At 45.8% G+C, this 18,879-nt stretch overlaps 1 protein-coding gene across 1 annotated transcript in view; it reads left to right on the plus strand.

Annotated features, from left to right (window-relative positions):
- Positions 1-4,537: 4,537 nt before the first annotated feature.
- The window catches only part of Slc2a2 (solute carrier family 2 member 2), a 29,819-nt gene continuing 15,477 nt past the window's right edge, over positions 4,538-18,879 (plus strand). The window contains exons 1-4 of the mRNA XM_005343912.1: positions 4,538-4,626; positions 9,343-9,435; positions 11,853-12,112; positions 17,294-17,418. Coding sequence (XP_005343969.1) covers positions 4,612-4,626; positions 9,343-9,435; positions 11,853-12,112; positions 17,294-17,418 — 493 coding nt within the window. The 5' untranslated portion in view covers positions 4,538-4,611. The remainder of the gene's footprint in view (positions 4,627-9,342; positions 9,436-11,852; positions 12,113-17,293; positions 17,419-18,879) is intronic.

Below are 18,879 nucleotides of genomic sequence, written 5' to 3' on the forward strand. Positions count from 1 at the left end.
AGTCAGCTGCAGAATAGCTATCCCATGGCATACTGTGCAGCAGTGAAAACTGCTGACACACGTGAGCAGGGTAACTCAAGGGAATTCTCCTGAGTGGAAAAAGGAAACACAACATATGATAATGATCAATTTGCTATGTCAACTTGCCTAGATCACAGGCGTCCAGGTTTTGAGCCGAACATGTTGGGGAGATGCCTGTGAAGGCACATTTAGATGGGACTTGCACCTCCCCTGGTCCATCTTGAGTAAAGCTGAGTGTTCTCTCATGTTTTAAATCACAATCAAAATGGTAGGCTCATACACCTGGAGAACAGGGTGACTGCCCAGATTTAAAGTCTGGACACTTAAGAGGAAATGGGTCATGGTTACAGAAGATAGGCAGGGATCTTTGTCACCAGGGGCGAACTGTGAACTGTACCTTGGCCACTCAGATTAATAACCTGGTCATGATATACAGTCATGGCCTTACATGATGTTATAGGGGAACCAGGACAAAGCACACATGGGCCCTCTGTGTTACGTCGCAGAATTACATGCAAACTGGTGAATGCCTCAGAAAGTTTCATCTTTTACAAAGTGTACCAAGTACATCTGCTTCATTGTATGGGGTCCCGGAGGGCGTTCTAGGTCACTACTCAGATGATTAAACCTCTAACATCTCTAATTGTAAATGTGTCTGTCACCCCAGGTTAGCGAGAAGTCAACTGTAAATAGTGCCCATTACCCCAGGTTAGCAAGAAGGAAGCTGCAAATGGTACCTGTTACCCCAGGTTAGCAAGCAAGAAAGAGACTCGTCATCTCCATCCCCACTTCTCCTAAAATCAGTTATATACAAATACCACTCTCTGATGTCCCCTGAGGGTTTGTTACTTCTCTTTCTCCTCTACTATTTGTTCTGGCAGCCAGAAGCAAGCATGAATGGTCACAGTGCTCTTGTGATTGGTGTCTCCTTCTTGTTGAAGCTCCCATCCAATCCACCCTTCATACAACAGCGGGGATTATCTTTTCATTTTATTTTGTTGTTGTCTTTTGAGACAGGGCTTCTTCAAAGTGGTCTGGAGACTCCCCAAGTAGCTGAGGATGACTTTGAACTCCTGATCCCCCTGCTTCTGCTCCCAGGCACAGGGATACAAGCATGTGCCACCACAGCCAGAGTTTTTGAGGTTCTGGGGATCATATCCAGCCAAAGCTCTGTGCACGCCAGGCAAGCACTCTGTCCACTGAGTTACATTCCCAGCCATCAGAAGTACTCTTAAAATGAACAGTGGACTGTAGTACTCCCATGCCTCTTCTCACGGGTGATTTCCCATTGTCAATCACGTGAACCCACTCCCGGGGTCTACACGGTCCCATCCATGGCTGCTGTCTGTCTCCCTGGTACTATGACAGATTTCAGAGTTCAGAAGACTGAGTCCTGAGTAGGAAAGACAGCCTCAGAGTCAGGTCTACCTCCAGAGGAAGAGCTTCCTGCTGTCTGGGAAGTTTGACCTCTGAGGACTTTCTACTGTCTGTGATGTTGGACCTTGGGAACTTGCAAACAGGTTTCATGATGTAATTTAGCTTTCAAAATCAATCCTGATTTCCACATCAAGGGAACCAGGGAGGCCAGGAGAAGGACCTGACCTTCCTTCAGGACTGAGCTCTTCCCATGAGCCCTTGCCCTCTTGGTATGGTCAAGTTTGCACACATGCCTTTTGCCATTACCTGCACCTGACTCCATCAGCGAGAAATGCAGCTTCTCTGGGCCGTTTCCTCCCCTCTCGTTTATAGAGAAAACAAAAAACTAACTCCTCTCACTCTACTGAAAGGTAGATAACGAAGGGGAGAGAGGCAGGTCAGGTCATCAGTTACAAATCTTGGCATTTCCTCTCTTAATTAGTGATATAACAAGAATGTGACCCAAAAGGTTTGAAAGTATAAAGCCAGGTCTATGGAGACCACCTAGTGGGTAAGAGCATGTTCTCTGCAAACAGAAGGACCTGAACACAGTCCCTAGTACCCAGTACTGGTTGTGCCTGCCTGAAATCTCTGCACGGGTGCACAGAGACAGATAGAAACTAAGCAAGACTGCCTTGGCAGGACAGCAAGGAATCTTGGAGTGATTATGGGCGCTCAGTGCATAGACGTCATTCCAGGGCAAAGTGCAAAAAGTCGGGCTTGCTTTCCAGACTTTACCCCACAGAAGCCCGCAGCTCCTCTGTGCTTTCTGAAGCTAACTATATTTGCAGCTCACCACAAGGCCGGTCTGCAGTCTGAACTAAGCCACAAAAATCAACCTGTGCAGTATGTTTCTTCCATTCTCAACCTGCAGGTAGTTTTAACCCACCCCCAAGAGCTAAATAGTCCAGATGAGCAGCATCTTTAGTGGGGGAGGAGCAGAGTCTCTGGGCACCCGGCTGGACTCCCAGCAGCTGCTACAATGAAGACAAATGCCTTTTCTTGAAAGCAGACTTCTAAAGACAAAGGTAGAAAAGCCGGTCAGGACAACTCTCCTTCCTGTTACCAGCACAGGCGTGGTCTTTGCAGGGCCAAGTCAGTGGACAATAGTTACCAAGGCATCACCTCTCCGGGTCATCCATGATGCTGAGGACAGGATGCGGATGGGCCAGCACATCAAGGGGCGATGTAAGGCCTGGTGCCAAAGGCGACCACTCTGTGAAGATTAGACCACCCAAACTCTGGAAGGTGCTAAGCAGGAACTGGTCTGGGAAGGAACACTAAAGATTAAGGCCTTGCTATCAGCACTCATGAGCCTGCCTTCGGAGACAATGCAGGCTGTGACCTCACTTCCATGTGAAGTCCAGGCATGAAGAGGCTGCCTCTCTTCTGTGGTGTGTAAGAGGACACAAACATGCTGAGCTCCACTGATGTTTGGGCTTTTAATTGAATTATTTGCTTTCTAAAACTGGGTGTTTCACGTGTTTTTACCTCTCAGACATGAGGGCCTGAAGAGATGGCTCAGTGGGTAAGAGCACTTGTGAAAGCAAGAGGGCCTGGGTTCAAGTCCCATCACACATCCAAGCAGTGTAATCCCTGTGCTGGAGCAGATCTGGGGGGATGCCTGGAGCTCACTGACCAGTCAGCCTCTCCCAGACTCGGAGCTTCCGGTCTCAAATAATGAGATAGAGGGTAATAGAGGAAGACACTCAGCATCAATCCCTGGCCTCTGCCCAGAGGAGTATACACACATATATACCACACACACACATATAACACACACACACATATAACACACACACACACACATATATATATATTCGCACACAATATATACCACACACACATATACCACACATACATACACACATATACCACACACACACACACATATATATTCACACACACATATATACCACACACACACACATACCACACACACACATATATACCACACATACACACACACACACATATACCACACACATACACACACACACACACACACACACGGGGTTGGGCAGGAAGGAAGGGAGAGAGAGATGGAAATGGGAAGTGAGGAGAGGTGGGGGAAAATGGCAGACAAATTAAATCCAGCTTCCTCCCACCTTGGCATTCCCGCCCTTTTGCTGTTGCTTCTTCCATTCGCTCTGCTGTGCACTGGCTCAAGAGGACCTCTGCGGAACTCAGCAACCCTCCCTGCCAGTTACAATGAGAGCTAACTCTGCTCCCTCCCTTATTATTCTTGGATCAGATGTCACGGGGGATTCCTAGAAAGAAACAGGCTGAAGCCACATAAGCAGGGTTCTCTGAGAACCCAAGGCTATCACACTAAGTGCACTCCCTCCCCCAGGCAGGGTCTCTCTATGTAGCCAAGGCTAGCCGGCAACTCCCATATACTCCAATGAGCCTCCACCTCACAGCCCTCTTGTGATGGCAGTGCTAGCCTTACAGATGTGTGCCACATCTGGTTCTGCAATCATATATTGAAATACACTGAACTGATAACAACAACAGAAAGTGTGTCACCACCATCTATGGAGAACCTAGGTTGTGCCAAACACATGTTGTGTGATCTCCTTTAACAAAACAAATATGTGTGTGCTTTTATCTCTTTATCAGGTCAAAAAACAAGCAACAATACAAACCCAAGACTCAGAAAAGTCACAGTGACTCCCTTGCTTAAGGTGACCCTCAGTAAGATACTGTGATTCAAAGTCCAGCCCACACCTCTCCAAACCTCATTCGGGTGACTGATGCCTCCAGTCCTTAGCCACAGAGCCCGTCTCTACAGCACAAGCCCATAGCCCCCGGTCCTCCGCAGAGCAGACTGCATTACACCCTCCACACTCCTGCCGTCGTCTTTGCCACAACCCAGCAAACCTCAGCTTCTCCGAAACACCCCACGGGCTGCTCTTTTGCCGCACTTACCAGCCCTTAGCACGTGCCTGCCTCTGGTTCTTAAGTTAGACCTAGCCTCACTTCTTTGCCGGCGAACAGGTCACCGAGGTAAAGGGCACATTGATTGGAGTACCATCAATATTCTAGCCTCACCTCGGCTTGCTCCTCCTCCTACAATGTATAACCAGGCAGAGCCGAGGACTCTGGCTGGTCAGCAGCTCATCCACTTTCAGTCCAGGACCTGGGAGTAAGAGGACAACTCCCACACACACAATGTCAGAAGACAAGGTAAAGCAAGCTTGGGTTCATTTGATTTAGTGTTGAGGAGATTGGGAATCTGTTCAAGTCAGTGAGCACATGAAACTGTTGGTGACACTGGATGCAGTGACCACAGATACAAGCTATCTCTTTACTTGGTCACTTACTAATCCATTTGGCTGCTAAGCAAAACCGGGTTCTTATTCAGTAATCAGAGTTTTAAGGATATTAGCTGCTTTTGATTAATCTGTATAACTTGCCCAAGTGCCAATGTATAGCCTATCATTGGAGAAGTGTGTTACTTTCCCTATAGTTAGGGCAGGTTCACCGGACTCTAACCTTGAAGAGATCTGGAATGTTCAAAAATGCCCATGTACGAAAGACGAAAGGGGAAATCTGTTCTAAATCAAGAGGCTGAGAACTGACAGCATTGTGGCTGGTTACCTCAGACAGCGGGAAGCGGAAGGAAAGGCCTGATAGAGTGCACGCTGGAGAACATGGCTCTGGGCAGACCCTTAGGTGACAGGAGTGCACTCGGTGTTGTATTCTTGGGTCTGGCAACATCGCAATCAGACAGGAAGATGTCTTTGTCTTTAAGGAAAGTGCCTGTCCCTGTCAAAGCCATCAGACACAAATAACACACAGCTTATTTTTAAATGGTTCAGCCTAAATAAGAAACTAAAGTGGAGAATGTGAGATAATCATGGGTAAGCAGAAGGAAGGCCATGGGGTTTTCATGTCTTTGGGATTTCAACCTCTCTGAAGATAGAATCCTTTTCCAAATAAAACCTTCAAAGGGGTATGTTCATTCTTGTATGGTTTCAAGCTTCCCTATATGGTAATAGAAGCTGATGAATCTGTACCCCTGAGAAGAGTGGGACCCTTACATACTGACCTGAGCCTTCCTTCATGAATGACACCGTATGCCAGCCTTGGGTGTGGATCTAATACTATGGGTGCCCCTGAGACTCAGATTAAATCAACTGAGCCTCATTTTTTTTTTATATTGTGATCTAATGATGGCTCATAGAGTCTGATCGGGACTATCTCTCTTTATTTTAGTAGTCTGTGAATGAAGTAATCTCTTCAGACTTTGAGAGTAAGTAAAGGCAACTTTAGAAGGCTTAGCGGGCAAATGTTTAAATGTTAGTGATGTATTTGCATACTGCACATTCAAAGAATGACCCCAGAATCAGGATATTGTGAGTTCTATAGTTCAGGATAAAGCTATAAGAGGGAGAACTATAATAATGATTCGTGCGTGGCATCAAATTAGTAACTGCAGGGATGGCGTGCAGATTCAGTAACTATGATAAGACAGCATCCATACACCTAATGTATAGAAGACATAGTCAAAAGCACCGTCTCAGAGCCAGCCTTCAGGCTCTGGCAAATCCCCTGGTGCTTTAGATACTCAACTGAAAGAACTGTCTTTAAGAATCAAGGAACCGCCTAGTATCAGAACCCAGAAAGTGTAAGGACTGACTGAAAGAAAGAACAGGGCTTTTCAGGCTTGGGAATCTGCTGGAATGTAAGGGATAATGAGGGGATGGTGGCCCAGGGAAGTTAGTGTCAGTCTGGACATGCCCGCAATGCACAGGAAATTCAGACAAGGGGCATGGTCTGTGAGTCCTCCGTTTCTTCTCTTCATCAGTGAAGGTATATGACACACATCTGTCTCTTTTTAAATTCTTTTCAGTCTGAAAATTCTATGGTATGAAAAGTGTCTGGCCGTTTCCAAAACCAGGTGTAAAGTCCCCTTTGGTTTGGGTTTTGGCAGCGTGTGGAGGCAAATCACACATTTCCCCCTTCCTAATCAATCAGTCGGCGCTGGAAAGTCTGCTCTTTTGTTTAGCAGTGAAGTTTAAATGCTTCATACTAGGATATCTACCCAGACTAGTTAGGGTCAGGAGCGCTTTAGCCTCTAATGCCCCCTCCCCACCCTGGCACGGCTTCCCCAGTCAAGAGCAGAGATCACCCTACCTGCTTTCCATGTTGTTTGGAGATTATTAATGATATATGAAAAGTTGATAGAAGGTTGCTTCATAGGAGCAATCTGTGAGATGATGGTGATCCAGGTAGAAAGGGATTTGCTCTGTGCCCTCCACTTAAAGGAGACCACATTACTTATCTCCATTTTTACAATAATCCGGAACTCAGCCAGGGTGTGCCAGTCTCACAAGCCCAGCTATTGCCCGTTGTTACTGCCACTTGAAAGGTAAAGGAGCTGGGGTACAGGGATACTAGAGGCCATCTAGACCCCCTTTCCATGCCTCCTGACTTTCGCAACTGCTTCTCTGTGCCAATCGATGGCATATGACTTCCTAGCCACAAAACAATACCACATATGGTTTCATGTGAAGCTTCTACTACTTCCATGTTACATTTAAAACTTTTCTTCATTTTGGCATGTGTGTGTGCACATGACTGTGTGCGTGGCATGAGCGTGGGTGTGTGTGGGGGTGGGGGTGTGCATGTGTGTCCACGCGCACACGCATGCTCCTGTCTCAATGCGCATGTGGAGGTCACAGAAGACAACTTTCAGGAGTCCCAGGTATGTAACTCACAAGCTAGGCAGCACCTCACTGGTCCCACGCTTCTGGCTTACTCTGTTCTTCCATGCTTATCTGCAGTATATTATAAATTGGACATGGGAACAAATTTCTCTAACCAAAATGGATTAAACCCCAGCTAAAAACTGACCTTGGCAAACGCTCCCAGCTTAGCAGTCCCAGCCCGTGTAGTTTCCAGGAAGGACTGGAGGATTTTCCTTAGCTTGTCTTCTCTCCAAGTTCCTTCCATTTCCTCCTTTCCCCAAGTGGGAATGAGGACAATCTGCAGGGTCTTGGAGAGAATCGGCCAACCCTTGAGGAACCCAAAGCGTGGACTGAGTGAGACCCCTCCGGGTCCTCACAGCTTGTCTTAGCTCTAGCTAGCTGCCCATGGCAATCCCTTCGCCATTAGCCTGGGTGATGAAGGCAGGTGGGTTTTCTGTGCTTAGCAGTTCTCACAAAATTTCCCTATCACGAGTAAAACTTCTCCAGCCTAAATATATGGCCATACCACCTAGGTGAGTTGTGGAGGATGGTATCTGCTAAAGGCCTCGGGTGGAGAGGTAGTCTTGGCTTACACAGAGGTGTTCAATCTGACCTCATGAATTCCTGAAAGTGAAAGACTCGTCAGGATCTGAGAGATGCAACCTGACAAAGACAGGACCTGTCACTGTGGACTGTAAAGATGCAGGAAGAGCACCCTTAGCCAGGGAGCACGCTAGCCTCTGGGACTGAGCCACCTCCAATTGCAGCCAGCAGGAAAGCTCAGGGTCCTACCACCGTGAGGACCTGGATTCTACCATCAACTCGGTCTCAAAGGGGACACAGCCTGATAACATATTGATTATAGTCCGCAGACTCTCAGACTAAACTCTACAGCGTAAATTAGGTTGAATTGCTTAAAAGCCACTGAGTTAGCAGGAATTTTTTTATAGCATCAATGGAAAATTAATGCTAGGAATAAATGAGATAATCCACGGAAAAGAGCGACTAGGCACGCAGGAAGCATCCTCCGCTTGGGTTCCGAAGCTGTGTTTATGCCTCGCCTCACGTCTGAGAGGCTACCTGGTACTATGGAAAGCAGGTCAGCGTCCTCCCGACGCACCTGGCCCCTCGCTGCTGCTTTTAATTATTTTCTTTTAAAAAGCCAAAATATTTGGTCACGTTATCCTTTCGAGTTGCTGCCTAGCGTGTTGGATGTATCTGGTGTGTCTCATGATGTGACTGAATCTGTTTGGTCATCCATATTGAAGGACAGCTCTTTCTGCAGCCACTGCTCTAAGTACCCGGGCCTGGGAGTGTGCGAGCACGATTCCTGTCAGCTGACTGGTTGAGTAGTTGATTATGAGTTAATGCTCTGAGATTTTAGGGTAGCGTCCTCACCTTGGAGAGAAAGCAGTGTAGCTTAACTCACAGCTCCATGCTCAGCCGAATGTGAATCCTGAGTTCTCTTGCCTGAATGCTGGTACAGATGGCGACAAACAGGACGGCTCTGAGGTGAGCGCTGGGTGTTTCTGCGGAGTGGAAATGTCTGGAAAGGTCCCATCTCTTCTGGCGCTCCCACGGGACTGTTCTGCGCAGGGAGTTCTTTTTCCCTTCAGCGCCATTCTGATTCTCGGTTCTGACTTTGAATCTTGAAAAAATATTGATGTGGGATTTAAACTCAGTGAAGCATTTGCCTATCATGACTATGGGCTTGCCCCAGCAGCCCATAAGCAGGGTATGGTAGTGTGTGCCTGTAATTCTAGCTCTTTGGAGGTAAGATCTCGGAGAGCAGACAATTCCACATCAGCCTCAGCTACAAAATGGGGAGTTCAAAATTTGCCTGGCCTTTGGTTTCTATCTCTCCTTGTTCTCTGCTCCCCTTCCCTGTCATGTGTGTGTGTGTGTGTGTGTGTGTGTGTGTGTGTGTGTGTGTGTGTGTGTATGCACGTGTGTGTAAGACACAAGGGGAATGTTAGGTTTGTACCCTGGAAAAGCTGTCCTGCTGTGTTTTTCCCGTTCTCTTTCAGCGTTAGCAATGTAAAATGGTGGACAGCTTCCACATTCCCTTAGAATAAGACAGGCCCTGCTGAGTGGGTCTTCTGTGAATGGTTGTAGGAGGGAAAGAAGGAGCCTGCTGGAGTCCACGCGACAGAGATGGGAGGTCAGGTGGCAGACACTGCAGCTTCTTAGCTTTGTTTCTCATCCTCAGATCACGGGAACCTTGGCCTTCACTGTCTTCACTGCTGTGCTGGGTTCCTTCCAGTTTGGATATGACATCGGCGTGATCAACGCACCTCAGGAGGCAAGTGAAACACAGGCAGTTCTCTGGGGGCAAGTCCTGTCATTTCGTATCACACTCTAAGATAAACTGTCCACGTGAGAGACAAGGGGTGAGCCTGACCAGCTAGGTACAATGGGCATTGATTCACAGCTGATAATTTGGCCTTGACTCCTGGGTTAACAACCCTCTGAGTCAAAAAGAGCAGCGCATAACTTTTTTATCTCTGACACTGCTGTTCTCTGAGCTCAGAGAAAATGCTGACTTAATAGCTCCTGCTCAGGAGGCCTAGAGGCAAGAATTCCTCACAGCATTCAGTCACAGCTGTCCCTCCCCCAGGGGGGAAAACACCAGGGAACAAGGAGGAATGGCAGAAGGCTGCCTTCAGTGCAATCATAAACACCTATCTCTCTGTAGCAGACTTTCCACAACCAGACCATCCCAACCTTGGACTCATTTCTATGGCAGATTAGAAACTTTAGGAGTCCTCCCATAGATCTTCAGCACAAAATAAGCAGGAGCTCAGTAGTCAAGAGGGAGGCTCCACAAGGTTGGATTTTCTCTACTGTGATGGAGAATGTACATGACACTTTTTAAGGAAGATATCAGACCATTCCCAACATTTCTGAGCGTATTCTGGGTCTGGGCTCTGATTGGCAGGGAATCCTCAGAGAGACATCTCGCTCTTCCCAGCTGCCACGGCCCCTTAGTTAGGGGACCAGGACTCAGACTTAGAGAGAATATCCCTTGGGAAGGGGTACAATAAAAGTGTGGGGAGTGGGGGTGCTATAAATACATCTATCATATTCCATCATTTTGTCTGCTTTTCTTACAGTTCTAAGAAAAAAGTAAGGTGCCCCCGGGTGTGAACACTGGAATGTGTGCAGCCCACAGTCCGACAAGGACTCTTCCTCCACTCTGAGGGCTGAAAGATGGCTTTGTATTAAGCACACATCACTCATAGTGTGTCAAGCCTCTCGTTCTGGCTTCCGGGGCACAATGCTGGGATGGGGGACAGGAGACCAGAGTCAGATGTTTCTCTATGAACCATGACACAGCGCTGATTGGTTAAGCCTCCTAAGACCCAGGCCAATCTAGAAATCCTTTCTTTCGGGAAATCCTCGTCACAACCTCACTGAATTCATCCTCTAGTGTTACCAGAGAGCTTAGACCGAGATGACCCCTCCTTCAAGCTAAGCCCAAGTCAGAACTGAAATCACAGACCCTGGAAGGTAAAAAAAAATGCTGGTAGGCGTTTTCTATTGATTGAAGAACATCTGAAGGTATTTTAAAATCATAACTTTTCATGAGCAAAAAAATTACACTTGCCCACTTCAGGAAACAGAAGATAAAATCACCTGCAATTAATTTTTTATTCCATATATTAAACTGCTAAGAACATTTGTCGTAATTCTTTTCTGCCTTTCTCCATGCATACTATCTCTGTAGATGAGACCAGACCTTGCATAGAGGATGCCAAATCTCTCCGTGGCTCCGCTTGCTTTACAAACAGGACCATATTCCTAACCAGGAAGAGGGAGCAGCTCTGGTCCAGGTTTGTTGGAGAGGAACTCTCCAACTTCCCGGGACTGAACAGTGACCAGTTGATGCTGAGAAGCACTGTGTGGCGGAGGAAAAGCTGCAGGATGTGCTAGCTTCATGGCACGGAAGCATCGTATAAAATGTGGCTGGAAAGCTAGCATTGAGGACTCTTCCTTCTGGGATACACTGACCTTTCTGAGGACCCACAGGAGAAGTCTTTATACCTTCTCCGTTCTATCTAAGCTGTTTTTATCTTGAAAATTCATCAGCTCTAGACTTGACCACTTGGATCTATTTGCATTAACTGGGAGCCTGTGGCTAAATTTACAGTTCACTTGTACCAATGATATAACACTAGATGCTAAAATTGTATATAGTTCTAACTTTAGGTTTTACTCTGAGCTTTGCCAATAGAATTCTCCTTTTATGTTACTGTTGACAAACACTCATATAAAAATCTACCTTCTCTACCTGAAGAATATCTTCAGTGTAAGTAGTTGTCAACATTTAAAACCTGGAAAGCTTCTCCTAAAAGCCAGACTCTCTGGCAGGTATTTCGAAAGCAAAGACTACCCATTGGTGAGCCTTTCTTTCACAGCCTACTCGCTCAGCTGGAGCAGACGCTGCCATGCCGCAAAGCCAAGCACCTGCCGTCATCGACCTACCGGCAGAAAGTGCACTTCAGGGTGCTCATCCCAGGTCTTCACACTTCCTTCAGGCGTCTCTTCCCGCCTTGCTCCCGCTGCCTGTGGCCAACTGTCAATCAGTCTAGCCACATCTGTCCTGCACAGCTCACACAATTACGCTGCCCTGGTCAAACACCTAACAAACATCTACAGGGAAATCAAAAACTGTATGTGCAATATTGAAGTCATGGATGTCTTCCTCTGTTCCCTCAGGTAATAATATCCCATTATCAACGGGTTTTGGGTGTTGCAGTGGATGACCAAAGAGCTGCCAGTATCCATGACATCAACAGCACAGACACCCCACTCACAGTCACGCCGGAATACACCACACCAGCCCCCTGGGCAGAAGACAAGGCTGCAGGCTCCGCTCAAGTCATCACAATACTCTGGTCTCTGTCTGTGTCCAGCTTCGCAGTAGGTGGAATGATCGCCTCATTCTTTGGTGGGTGGCTAGGAGACAAGCTTGGAAGGTGAGTTTTACAAATAAATATAAACACGGCTGTAATATTTTGTTACTGCTTTGATAGAACGATACCATCTTCCCATTTGTGGGATGGTGTTAGAGCAGCTTTTCAGCTTGGAATCTGTGAGCGAGGTCACCATTAGGCCAAATCAATAGAAAATGTTGTCGCAATCACCGGGTAAATCCTGGCCGTTGTGGAAGTGTTTGCAGAAAAAGTGAATTCCGTGTGTGCTTTTAGAGACTTTGAACTTCTAGATTTGTAAGTTTTAAAACCTGGGAGGGAAGTGTCGCCAAATTATACTAGCTATCAAACATTCTTTCCATTTTTAAATTAAAATTTGACACTTGTATTAGTCAAGTCCTATGGTCACCTTCATATCCTGATAAGTCACCACACCCTGGACACAGGGTGTCCACGTTCTGCTGCCGCTCTGGCTATGATCTCAAAGCCCCAACCAGAAATGACTCCAATCAAGGCTTCCCAACTCCAGTTCTTGTTCCCTGGTCAGGACTAAAAATGTCAGTGTCATGAGGAGGGGAATGGCTCAGAGGCTAAGAGGCAATACTGTATTTGCCGTGGACCTGGATTTGGTTCCCAGCGCCCTCCACCTATACTTCTCGCTACAGGTGACCCAGTTCACACTCAGGGCCTCCGAGAGCACCTACGTTCACACTTGCACACCCCCACACCCGAGACACATATGCACATATGTGTCAAAACCTAAACAAATGAAAAAATACATCAATGGAGTCAGCCCCTTCATGCACTTGATAATGGGTGTCCCAAAGTTAGGGCTTCCGATAAGTTAGAACTGCGAGTTACTTTTACAAGGATTTCCTGTTAATTGAATCCACTTATTGTGTGTTAGTTACCTTTTATTTTCACAATAGAATTAACACATGCCAAAGATGGAAAATTTAAGGGAAAATGGAAGGAAAAGAGGCAATTTGGCAATGAGCTTAATACTGGACTTAATTCACTTCATCTTTCCATTTCCAATTGGATGCTTTGGATGCATTAATTATTAAAATTCTGATACTTTCTTCTCCTAAAATTGTATAAAACACAAGAAACAGTAAAAATTTAGAAGCTGACTATTCATGAAGGAAACTTCTTTTCAAGAATACAATAAAGTCCAGGTTACTGTAATATCCTTAGTTAAGAAACCTCCTAGTTTTATATGTGATCTCACGCGGTCTGCCTGTCTTCGACTCCCTACTCAGGAATTACTGGAATTGAAGAAATGTGCTACTAAATAATTTTAAGTTATTTAAGTTTTAAAGCATATGTTAATTATACATATTAGTGGGTTTCATTATAACATTTTCATGTATGTGTATTATGTATTTTATCATATTTATACCCCAATACCCTTGCTCCCACTCCTGTACGCCCTCAAATCCCCTCCTTCTTACCAACCAGTGCCCCTTATGTTTTCATTTCTTTCCTTTCCTTTTTTCTTTGTTTCTTTCTTTCTTCTTTCTTCATGAACTAATGAGTTTAATCGATAACTTATACCAGCATGAAAGAGGGTTGTTTTCAGGAGCATGAGCAACAGAACAGCTGCCATACCACTGGGAAAAAGTGGTCTCCTCCTTCCAGCAAGAGTTTGTTGTCTATAGGTCCTTAGGGAGGGATGAGGTTTCATGAAGGGAGGGATGGACACTTGCTCCACCAAGACGTACTGCTGACTACCCGATCTTCTATTTTCATCTTCTCCTTGCCTGTTAGAATAGACTCTCTCAGCTCGTAACAAGTGCTTAGGGTAAACTATTAGCTTTGTTCATCCCTTTTCCTAGCAAATAGAAAAAGCATTCCCTCACAGTCTGAGCAGAGGCATCCTTTAAAGTCTCTGCACACAGTTCCAGGGCTAGCCAGCACTACAACACTGCCTACTCTAAGGTAGTCGGGCCATGACTTCCTTACACCCTCTCCCCACTGCGATGAACTATCCCCAGCCTAGTGACCCAAACAACACAAATTCATTTCCTTTTAGTTTCGGAGGCCACAACTCCAGCATTCATTATACCTGACTAATGCCAAGGAACTAGCAAGACTGCTTCCTTCTGGAAGCTCTGAGGAGCGAACCCCTGCCTTGTCCTCGCCAGTTATTGCTCACGGCCCCTTCCCATCTCTAAAAGTCCCGTAGCCTTTACAAATTCAAACACATTGAAAATTCACACTTAGCATGTCAGTCTCTTTAAAAATCAAAAATCTTTTATAAAAGTTTGAAATCAGCTCCTGAAAAAAATTGAAGTTAAGATAAATACTTCCTTACTTCAAGGGGGAAGAACCAGGGCAGAGTCACAGTCTGAACATAGCAAAGGTAAACTCCAGCTACATACATAACTCCATGTCCAATATCTGGGACTCACTCACCATCTTCTGGGCTCCGCCAAACAATGGCTGGTTCATTTCTCTATCTCCACCCTCTGCAGTACACACAGCGTACCTTCTAAGCTCAGGCAGGCTCAGCTCCACTGCTGCTACTGTTCCTGGTAGTTGTCCCTTGGTACTGGGATCTACAAAGTACTGGGGATTTCTGCTGCAACCGGACTACACTCTCACCAATAGCTTCTCATAGGTTCTCTCTGTACTGCCAAGCCTCCACATCTCTGCCTGGGTGACTCTTACACTACCAAGTTCAGCTGTCAGCATGAGTTACAATATTGGCCACTGCCTTAGTTAGGATTTCTTTTTCTGTGAAGAGACACCATGACCACCGCAACTCTAATAAAGGAAAACATTTCTTTGTGGTGGGTCACTTACAGTCCAACGGTTCAGTCCATTATCATCTTTCTGGGACATGACAGCATGCAGGCAGACATGGCACTGGAGAGGTAGCTGAGTGCCCTATATCTCGGCTTGCAGGCAACAGGAAGTGGTCTGTCTCACTGGGCATGGCTTGAACATTATGTGAGACCTCAAAACCTGCCTCCACAGTGACACACTTCCTCCGACTTTCAAACCACCGCAGTCACCTCTGGAAGACAGCTTCTGTCTGCTCTCAGAGAACACTTCCCAGAAGACTTCACTTCATCAATGTTGGTCTCTTCTTGATCACCACCAATTTCTCAGCTTCACTGGCCAGCATCAAATATCCCAAAAGTTCTGGTATCTTGTTAGTCACAACTGATTCTTCAGCCCCAGCTAACCAGAATCACATAACCTTAATTCAAAATAACAAATGGCCCCAACAGAGTCTTTCACGCCCCTCTGAAACTGTACAAGTCAGCCTCCATTTTCTGTACTACCCACATGTTTTTTTATCTTTCAAGCTCCTAAGAACAGTTCACTGAATTCTCAACCCTCAATGACTTTCCAGCCTAAATGTCCAAAGTCCTTCGACAATCCTCCCCAAAACACGGCCAGGCCTGATGCAGCAGCACCCTAGCCTGTTGCGGGAGGCCCTTCCGCTCCTCCAGCCAATAGCCGCTGCCTGGTACCAACTTCTGTCTTTGTTAGGGTTGCTATTGCTGTGAAGAAACCAGGACCAAAGCAGCTTGGGGAAGCAAGGGTTTATACACTTCCACAGCGCTTCCCCTCATCACAGGAAGTCAGGACAGAAACTCAAACAGAAAGGAACCTGGAGCTAAAGCAGAGGACATAGAGGGGTGCTGCTTACTGGCTTGTTCCTCATGGCTTGCTCAGCCTGCTTTCTTGTAGAATCTCAAACCACTAGCCCAGGAAAGGCACCACACACAATGTGCCCTTCCCCATCAATCACTAATGTTAAAAATGTCTTTACAGGCTTGCCCACAGCCTGATCTTATGAAAGCATTTTGTTCATTGAGGTCTCTCCTCTCAGATGACTTTAGCTTGTATCAAGTTGACATAAAACTACCCAGCACACTTAAAAGTGTCTCACTCCATCGCCCACTTCTGATAACTTCTTCTCTTCTGCCCTGCTCTAAGGACACCTGTGATTTCACTGAGTTTATCTGAATATTCCAAGACACTCCTTCTTCCCAGGACTACTATCTTCATCACATCTACAAAACACCTTTTGCTGAATAAGGTGACAGTTACAGAGCTTGAGATTAGGACTTGGGCTCTTAGGGGACACCATTCAGCCTACAGTTACTGCAGTGTAGACACTTAGTTTTATTCTCTAAGGGAAAAGTGTGTTTCGTCTTGAAGATATTTGCTTAGAAAAAGCCCTTTTGTCACCAGAGTCCAAAACACGGGTAGGCAAGACGACAACACGGACACAGCCAGGGGCGCATGCGTCACTGCGGCACAACACTGCCAAACCTGTCTGCTCAGATTCTTGTATTCGCTTTATTATTTTTGACTTAACTTTCAAGAAAGTTGTGATTTCCACATGGTCACTTTTATTAGTTATGTTTTTATCACTATTGTCAGTTTTTAAAAATATGCTGTATAGTAAGTGGATACGGTGGGTCAGGAGGCTGAGACACAGGAATTGCCACAGTTTTTAAGGCCAGGCTAGGCCGCAGAGTGAATTCTGGACCAGCCAGACTCTGGAATGAGATCCTGCCTCAAAAATAATGTAATTCTTTAAATTTGGTTAATATTAATTAATTGATTTTTACTTTGTGCGAAAATAAGGATAATTATAATTATAACAAACTTTAGAAAAATGTTTTATTCTACTTCCAAAAAATACCCACAAAAGGAAAGTTGACTTCAAAGCAGCAACTAAAAACAAACTATAAAGAGACAAATGATAGATGGCAACTACAAAATCAGTGTCCTGTCACCAAAACACTGCCTTTCAAAGCAAACGAGCTGCAGAAAACTCAAATTTTAACTGAGTATTGGAAGTGTCGCCTTAAATCAAACTACTTAGTAGGGCATGGTGGCCCATGCCTGTCATGTCAGCACTCTGCAGCCCAAGCAAGGATAACCTGGGCTACAGAGTGAGGTCCAGCTATCCAGGGTTAGAGGGTGATAGCCACATCTTCAAAACACAAAACCAAAGCAAAACAAGGGAATTGTCTCCATGAAAGTAAGAGACAGGTAGATTAAAGTTCATCATGAAGAAATAGTACTCAGTGCTGATAGATCAGTTCGCAGATGGGGAAGCAGCAAGCATGCTTCAAGAACCTTGAACCTAGCTTTCCAGTAAAACTAAGAGTAATTACAAAAGCCTCCCTATGGTCTGAAAACGAGTCACTTCCTCACATTTGGGTGCTGAACTGGAAACAATTTTTACATTTTCAGGATCAAAGCCATGCTGGCCGCCAACAGTCTCTCACTGACTGGAGCTCTCTTGATGGGGTGCTCCAAACTCGGACCGTCACATATTCTCATCATCGCCGGCAGAAGTATATCAGGACTGTACTGTGGTGAGTGTGAGACGCACTCTGAGATTTGAAGGCGATGGGAGAAGTAAGAGTGAGCTGTGCTGCTGTGTGCATCGCTGGCCACTCCAGTGATGTCACCTCTACTCGTTTGAGCCCAGACAAATTATAAAACTGGTTCTCTCTTTCCTAATCTATGAAATGACGGTGACAGTCACAGCCGCCTCGGGTCAGGCAGCCACTCTCAACCTGTGGGTCGTGACCCCTCTGGGGTCACCGGAGACCATCAGAAAACACAGATAGTTACGTTATGATTTTAACAGTTGGAAAATTACCACTATGAAGTAGCAATGATAATAGTTTTATGGTTTGGGGGTCACCACAACATGAGGAACTGCATTAAAGGGTCACAGCACTGGGAAGGTCGGAACTGGAGGATATATGTGAAGTTTCCAGCCCTGCACCAGGTAGATAGCAAGTGAAGATAATCACCAGCTGTTGCTACTCCTGTGCTGATCCAACAGCTGGAGATGCTCTCCTCAGACCCTAACCCTGCATTCCTGCCTGTGCTATGGTGTCTTTCATGGGAGGGCCCGACCCCCTAGACTGATCTCTTAGACCATATTACCTAACCCTCTTGATTCCAGACACAGCTGCTCAGAGCAGTGGGACTGTGGTGTCCACAGGGAGAGGTTATTGAACAAAACATCTCGTGGACGCCATCCTCCCCTCAACTTCATGTCTGAGCAGCAGCACTAGTTTTGGAGACAGGGTTTCAAACCCTGCCTCTGAGGCAGGGGCCTAAAAAGTGATTAGGAAAATTCAATTGCAAACAAATGGATAGATATCATACTTCTCAGTACAATTAGCCCTTCATTCTGATGGCTCTGAGCTGGCATTCTAACCAGTTTTAGTAAATTGGAAGTGACCTCAAAGGCACAGACATCCATGAGGGGTAGGAAAAATTGGTGAGGGTACAAAATTTCTCTATGATTATTTCTAATTTTTACCTAAAGGAATGATTATAATTCCATGTGTCTTCAATGATCAGTTGAAGCAAAAGTATAACTTAAATATTTCTTCTCGTTATGTTTTTTTTTTTCAAAGCAGGGTTTCTCTGTAGCTTTGGAGCCTGTCCTGAAACTAGCTCTTGTAGACCAGGCTGGCCTCGAACTCACAGAGATCCGCCTGCCTCTGCCTCCCAAGTGCTGAGATTAAAGGCATGCACCACCACAGCCTGGCTTCTTCTCATTATTTTCACTGTTAATACAAACAACTAAAAATGAGAGTCAGGCAGATATGGAGTCAGATATGACTTCCCACCATGGAGTCAGAGGGAATCAATTGTGGCACCAGCTCTACCTTATACAGATTAGTTAAGGTTCAGCCTCACTTTCTTTTATAAAAGATGAATAATAACACACTATGAAATAGGTCCAAATAATCTCTTTTGTCCTCTCTCTCTCTCTCTCTCTCTCTCTCTCTCTCTCTCTCTCTCTCTCTCTC

Source organism: Microtus ochrogaster, chromosome 1, assembly GCF_000317375.1.
Source record: "Microtus ochrogaster isolate Prairie Vole_2 chromosome 1, MicOch1.0, whole genome shotgun sequence".
Taxonomy (NCBI): Eukaryota; Metazoa; Chordata; class Mammalia; order Rodentia; family Cricetidae; genus Microtus; species Microtus ochrogaster.